The 7,679-nt window shown below is 38.5% G+C and overlaps 1 protein-coding gene across 10 annotated transcripts in view; it reads left to right on the top strand.

The window, feature by feature from the left end:
• The first annotated feature begins 998 nt into the window (after positions 1-998).
• The window catches only part of LOC144313630 (ankyrin repeat domain-containing protein 26-like), a 110,112-nt gene continuing 103,431 nt past the window's right edge, over positions 999-7,679 (top strand). For 2 of the 10 annotated variants that reach the window (XM_077896671.1, XM_077896670.1), the window contains exons 1-2: positions 1,068-1,223; positions 1,339-1,520. In XM_077896671.1, the coding sequence (XP_077752797.1) occupies positions 1,199-1,223; positions 1,339-1,520 (207 nt within the window). In that variant the 5' untranslated portion in view covers positions 1,068-1,198. Of the gene's footprint in view, positions 1,224-1,338; positions 1,521-7,679 lie in introns of all 10 variants that reach the window. The other 8 variants (XM_077896675.1, XM_077896672.1, XM_077896676.1 and 5 more) reach the window with 8 other exon arrangements.

The following is a 7,679-nucleotide window of genomic DNA, read 5'->3' as shown; positions in this document are numbered from 1 at the left end:
GGAGCCTGACATGGGACTCGATCCCTGGTCTCCAGGAATCCCACCCTGGGCCAAAGGCAGGCGCTAAACCACTGAGCTACCCAGGGATCCCCTTTTTAAAATTTTTAAATTCAAATTAATTAACATATAGCGTATTATTAGTTTCAGAGGTAGAATTCAGTGATCCATCAGTTGCATACATCATCTAGTGCTTATTACTTCAAGAGCCCTCCTTAATTACCATCACCCAATTACCCCATTGCCCCAACCCTCTCCCCTCCAACAACCCTCAGTTTATTTCCTATGATTAAGAGTCTCTTACGGTTTGTCTCTCTCTCTGATTTTTATCTTATTTTTCCCTCTCTTCCGCTATGCACCTCCGTTTTGTTTCTTAAATTCCACATAGGATTGAAATCATATGGTATTTGTCTTTCTCTAACTTATTTCACTTAGTATAATACTCTTAAGTCCCATCTATGTTATTGCAAATGGCAAGATTTCATTCTTTAGGATGGCTGAGTAATATTCCATTGTATTTATACACACTGCATCTTCTTTATCCATTCATCTGTCAGTGGGCATCGGGCTTTTCTGTAGTTTGGCTATTGTGGTCATTGCTGCTTTAAACGTTGGGGTGCTGGTGCCCTTTCAAATCACTATGTTTGTATCTTTTGGATAAATACTGAGTACTGCGATTGCTGGGTCATAGGTTAGCTCTATTTTTTTCCCTAAATTTTTATTTATTTATGATAGTCACAGAGAGAGAGAGGGAGAGAGAGGCAGAGACATAGGCAGAGGGAGAAGCAGGCTCCATGCACCGGGAGCCCGACGTGGGATTCGATCCAGGGTCTCCAGGATCGCGCCCTAGGCCAAAGGCAGGCGCTAAACCGCTGCGCCACCCAGGGATCCCGGATAGCTCTATTTTTATTTAACTTTTTGAGGAAGACTTTGTATAATAATCAGGGGTAAGAAAAGTAACATTTTGGGACTATTAAATCTCTTATAATCTTCACCCCATGAGAAAATGTAGGTTAGTAAATGGCGGAACTGAGATTTGAATCTGTATTTGAATGATCTCCAAAACCTGTGTTCTTTTTGTAATGGTGTTCATTTGGTAATGGTGAATATTACAATTATTTTTACGAAATGTGATACTTGTAATCCTGAAAACTATCAATTTTTTTTCTAGACTGTCCCGAAACTAAACTTAAGAAAGCAAATGGCTGCTTTTCTGCGACCCAAGAGTAAGCTATTTGAAGATTTGTGTTTTTCACGGAGTTTTGTCCATTTTTGTGTTATTTAGTAATTCAAAGTTACAGATATCTTCATGTACTCTTTACTTTGTTTTTCACTAAATAGAAGCAAAATGTGGTCTTGTGAGCCAAGAAGATAGACCTTTATTTGCTGACAACAATTTTGCAAGGGAAGATAAGACTGAAACTCTCTGTAAACCATCCGTCAATGTCTCTGACTATTCTCCTCTTGCTTTTGTATCACCCGAAACTCCTCAAACGTCTTCAGCAATGCTTGGTGTTACAAAGGTAAGTTGTTTTGAACTTTGTCCCCCATGTTTTTTCACATACTATCCTCTTGATATCCTTATAATGAAAAGAATCTTAGGGAGAAATGGAAGCCCTCAAGAATATAAGAGAAAACAGTGTAATAACAACAGAGAAGTAAGTACTGGGTTGAGATTTATTACGGTTGGTGGGAATAAACAAATCTTAGGTGTGCCATTATGGAGGGAAAGAATTAGAAAGCAACTGGATAGAATAGCTAGATGGATGTGAAGATGAGGGGAGGGGTTGTGGGGTAAGAATTCATTTAATAAGGATGAGATGAATGTAAAGATAAGAGAGTTTAGAGAGATTATTATTAAAAACACAGCAGTAGTGAGGCTAAGGTAGAACAGATGCTGTATATTATAAAATGCGGTAGAAATTATTTTAAATGCAAGTTAATAAAAGGCAATACAAAACATGCTCAGATTCTTCAGAATGACAGCTGGTTTTTATGAAGAACTGGGAGGAAATTTTACCCTTTTAAGTTTAATAAAGTATGATAGCCTATATTTAATTTAGCAAGAGTTGTGTTTATACATAGTACAAAGTGAAGTCTGTTTTAAGCCATAATCAGATTTATTATGAGTTTTGAACTTTGGCTGTTGTCTTTCTTGTGGTTTCTAATTAAACTTACTGTGTGGTATAATCTTGGTCGACTTTATATCTTTTGAGAATAGAGAGGACGTAAATAAACATTTTAGTTTTTTCATTAATTAAAACTGAATTTTTTTCTTAGGTAAGTGAGGTTCTTAATCTCTATCCATTAAATGAAAAAAATAAATTTTAAGCTGCAAGATTCTTAAAAAATATAAAAACTATTTTCTGGATTCTGATGCATCTTTTTTTAAATATAAGCTTAGAATAGAGACACATGTCAAATGAATAAACTCATGATTTATCATTTTTTTATAAGATGATTTATCATTATAGAATCGTAAGGAAGGAAAAGTTGCCCGTAGAGTATACAATATTATTTGTAGAAGGATGACCTTTACTTTCTCAAAGATCTCCAACAGTGGATACATTTTACGTTATCTCGGGAAACTTTAGTCTTCATAGTTGTTATATTTTGTATTTTGTATTTTTTAATTTTGTATTTTATTTGTAATTTTTTATTGGAATTCAGTTTGTTAACATATACCATAACACCCAGTGCTCATCCTGCCAAGTGACTCCCTCAGTGCCCATAACCCACTCACCCCAACCCCCTGCCCGCTTCCCCTTGCACTACACCTTGGTCATTTCCCAGGGTGAGGTGTCTCTCATGTTTTGTCACTCTCACTGATATTTTCACTCAATTTCTCTATTTCCCTTTATTCCCTTTCACTAATTTTTATATTCCCCAAATGAATGAGACCATGTAATGTTTGTCCTTTAAAGACTGACACATTTCACTCAGCATAATACCGTCCAGGTCCCTCCACCTCAAAGCAAATGGTGGGTATTTGTCGTTTCTAATGGCTGAGTAATATTCCATTGTATACATAGACCACATCTTCTTTATCCATTCATCTTTCGATGGACACCGAGGCTCCTTCCACAGTTAGTCTATTGTGAACATTGCTGCAAGAAACATCGGGGTGCGGGTGTCCTGGCATTTCACTGCATCTGTATCTTTGGGGTAATCCCCAGCAGTGCAATTGCTGGGTCGTAGGACAGATCTATTGTTAACTCTTTGAGGAACCTCCACACAGTTCTCCAGAGTGGCTGTGCCAGTTCCCACTCCCAGCAACAGTGCAAGAGGGTTCCCCTTTCTCCACATCCTCTCCAACATTTGTTGTTTCCTGCCTTGTTAATTTTGCCCATTCTCACTGGTGGGAGGTGGTATCCCATTGTGGTTTTGATTTGTACTTCCCTGGTGGCCAGTGATGCAGAGCATTTTCTCATGTGCTTGTTGGCCATGTCTATGTCTTCCTCTGTGAAATTTCTGTCCATGTCTTTTGCCCATAGCATGATTGGATTGTTGTTTCTTTGAGTTTACTAAGTTCTTTATAGATCTTGGATACTAGCCCTTTATCTGATAGGTCATTTGCAAATACCTTCTCCCATTCTGTAGGTTGCCTTTTAGTTATGTTGACTGTTTCTTTTGCTGTGCAGAAGCTTCTTACCTTGATGAAGTCCCAATAATTCACTTTTGCTTTGCTTTCTCTTCCCTTCAGGGATGTATCTTGCAAGAAGTTGCTGTGGCCAAGTTCAAAAAGGGTGTTGCCTGTGTTCTCCTCTAGGATTCTGATGGATTCCTGTCTCACATTCAGATCTTTCATCCATTTTGAGTTTTTCTTTGTGTATGGCATAAGAGAATGGTCCAGTTTCATTCTTCTGCATGTGGCTGTCCAATTTTCCCAGCACCATTTATTGAAGAGACTGTCTTTTTTCCAGTGGATAGTCTTTCCTGCTTTGCCGACTATTATTTGAGCATAGAGTTGAGGGCCCACTTCTGGATTCTCCATTCTGTTTCCATTGATCTATGTGTCTGTTTTTGTGCCAGTACCTCACTGTCTTGATGACCACAGCTTTGTAGTACAACCTGAAATCTGGCATTGTGATGCCCCCAGCTATGGTTTTCTTTTTTAATATTCCCCTAGCTATTTGGGGTCTTTTCTGATTCCACAGAGATCTTAAGATGATTTGTTCCAACTTTCTGAAGAAAGTCCATAGTATGTTGATAGGGATTGCATTAAGTGTGTAAATTGCCCTGGGTACCATTGACATTTTCCCAATATTCATTCTGCCAATCCATGAGCATGGTATATGTTTCCATCTCTTTGTGTCTTCCTCAATTTCCTTCAGAAGTGTTCTGTAGTTTTGAGGGTAGAAACCCTTTACCTCTTTGGTTATGTATATTCCTTGTTACCTTATGCTTTTGGGTGCAATTGTAATTGGGATTGACTCCTTCATTTCTCTTTCTTCAGTCTCATTGTTAGTGTATAGAAATGCCACTGTTTTCTGGGCATTGATTTTGTATCCTGCCACACTGCCAAATGGCTGTGAGTTCTAGCAGTCTTGGGGTGGAGTCTCTTGGGTTTTCTAGCTGCATTATGATGTCATCTGCAAAGAGGGAGAGTTTGACTTCCTCTTTGCCACTTTGAATGCCTTTTATTTCTTTTTGTTGCCTGATTGCCGAGGCTAGGACTTCTGGTACTATGTTGAATAGCAATGGTGAGAGTGGACATCCCTGTCTTGTTCCTGATCTTAGGGGATAGGCTACCAGTGTTTCCCCATTGAGAACGATATTTTCGTAGATGGCTTTTAAGATGCTGAGGAATGTTCCCTCTATCCCTACACTCTGAAGAGTTTTGATCAGGAATGGATGTTGTATTTTGTCAAATGCTTTCTCTGCATCTATTGGGAGGATCATGTGGTTCTTGGTTCTTTCTCTTGCTGATATGATGAATCACATTGATTGCTTTACAAGTGTTGAAGCAGCCTTGCATCCCGGGGATAAATCCCACTGGGTCATGGTGAATCATCTTCTTAATGTATTGTCGGATCCTGTTGGCTAGTATCTTGTTGAGAATTTTTGCGTCCGTGTTCATCAGGGTATTGGTCTATAATTCTCCTTTTTGGTGGGGTCTGTGTCTGGTTTTGCAATTAAGGTGATGCTGGCCTCATAGAACGACTTTGGAAGTACTCCATCCCTTTCTATCTTTCATAACAGCTTTAGTGGAATAGGTATGGTTTGTTCTTTAAACGTTTGATAGAATTCCCCTGGGAAGCCATCTGGCCCCGGACTTTTGTGTCTTGGTAGGTTTTTGATGACTGCTTCAGTTTCGTCCCTGGTTATTGGCCTGTTCAGGTTTTCTATGTCTTCCTGTTGCAGTTTTGTAGTTTGTGGTTTTCCAGGAATGCACCCATTTCTTCTCGATTGCCTAATTTATTGGCGTAAAGCTGCTCATACTAAGTTTTCAAAATCGTTTGTATTTCCTTGGTGTTGGTGGTGATCCCTCCCTCTCGTTCATGATTTTATTAATTTGGGTCTTCTCTCTCTTCTTTTTAATAAGTTTGGCTAATAGTTTATCTGTCTTATTAATTCTTTCAAAGAACCAACTCCTGGTTTTTGTTGATCTGTTCCACAGTTCTTCTGGTCTCTATCTCATTGAGTTCTGCTCGAATCTTTATTAATTGTCTTCTGCTGGTTGAAGGTTTCCGTTGCTGTTCCTTCTCCAGCTCCTTTAGGTGCAAGGTTAGCTTTTGCATTGAGTTCTTTCCAGTTTGGGGACGGATGCTGGTCTTGCGATGTATTTCCCCCTCAGGACTGCTTTTGCTGTTCCCAAAGATTTTGAACGGTTGTATCTTCATTCTCATTAGTTTCCAGGAATCTTTTTAATTCTTCTCTAATTTTCTGGTTGACCCTTTAATCGTTTAGCAGGATGGTGTTAACCTCCACGTGTTTGAAATCCTTCCATATTTCTTCTTGTGGTTTAGTTCTAGTTTCAAAGCATTATGGTCTGAAAATATGTAGGGGACAATCCCAATCTTTTGGTATCGTTTAAGACCTGATTTGTGACCCAGTATGTGGCCTATTCTGGAGAAAGTTCCATGTGCACTTGAGAAGAATGTGTATTCAGTTGCGTCTGGTTGTAAATTTCTGTAAATATCTGTGAAATCCATCTGGTCCAGTGTATCATTTAAAGCGCTTGTTTCTTTGGAGATGTTGTACTTAGGAGACCTATCGAGTGTCGAAAGCACTAGATTGAAGTCACCAAGTATATGTGTATTATTATCTAAGTATGTCCTAACATTGGTTATTAATTGTTATACTTGGCAGTTCCTGCATTTGGGGCATACATATTCATGATTGTTAGGTCGTCTTTTTGGAGAGATCCTTTAGTATGATAGAGTGTCCCTCTTCATCTCCTACTACCTTCTTGGGATAAAGTTTAACAGACTCCTTTTTTTCTTTTAGGATTTATTTATTTACTTACTTACTTATTTATTTACTTATTTATTTGAGTGTGTGAGCAGGGTGAAGGGGGTAGAGGGAGAGAGAAAGGGAGAGAAGCAAACTCCCCAGTGAGGGTGGAGCCTGAAGCGGAGCTCAATCCCATGATCAGGAGATCATGAACTGAACTGCAATCAAGAGATGGAGGCCCAACTAACTGTGCCACTCAGGCATCTCCTCTACATTAAAAAAAAAAAAAAATTTTTTTTTTTTTTTTTTTTTTTTAGATTTTATTTGACACCAAGAGAGAGAACACAAATGGGAGCAGGTGTGGAAGGGAAAGGGAGAAGCACACTCCTGGCGGAGCACGAAGCCTGATGCACGGGTCTTGATCCTAGATCCCGGGGATCATGACCTGAGCCAAAGGCAGATGTTTAACTGACTGAGCCACCCAGGTGTCCACGTGTGTGTGTGTGTGTGTGTGTGTGTGTGTGTATACACATATATGTGTTTGTTTAATCATCATTCTCAGGTGTTTTTGTTGAATCAAACCTTTACATTTTGTTTAATAAAGGATGATATATTTTGACACATACGACTTTTATCATGTAGGTAGCATAGATTTTCAGCAAACCTTCAGTATTTGACTCTAAGGGAGAAAACTGATGTTTGAGGTGAAAAATAAAATCTAGAGATATCCTCCTTTAAAATAAAAATTAGCTAAGCGCCTCATCCCCAATTAAGGTATTAAATTACTGTGCCAAAGTCACACTTTTAGCATAGCTGATTAATAAACTTGTTGGGTCATTTATTTGATTCAGCATCAAGGAATTGTATCATCTCTTTGATGCTAGGTAATGCCACTTTAGGAACTTTGGACAAATCATGTAATCTTTTTTGGTTTTATTCCCATTATCAATAGAAAATGGGATTAAAGTTGATAATTATTTTTATACCCTCTAGCTATAAAATTTTATGGTTATGGAATGTGAAATTTGGGGAGCATTACTCATTTCCCAAAATTCGACACTAATATCAGTTTTGCTCCTTTTATGTTGTGGTGAACTTTGGTTCACATATTTTAATGAACACTGTGACTTTTTTGATAGCTCTGGGATCCAAATGAAAAAAGAATTATAAAAGGCAGTTGGGGAAAGAATAGCTCAGTGCAGAAATGGAAAGCTTCCTCTTTGTTCCTGGAGCATCACAATGTCACATCCTTTGAATCTGTCGGTGTAAGCAAAATCCAGATGGTA

The sequence above is a fragment of the Canis aureus genome, chromosome 5 (assembly GCF_053574225.1).
Source record: "Canis aureus isolate CA01 chromosome 5, VMU_Caureus_v.1.0, whole genome shotgun sequence".
Lineage (NCBI taxonomy): Eukaryota > Metazoa > Chordata > Mammalia > Carnivora > Canidae > Canis > Canis aureus.
This window is presented reverse-complemented; position numbering and strand designations above follow the sequence as displayed.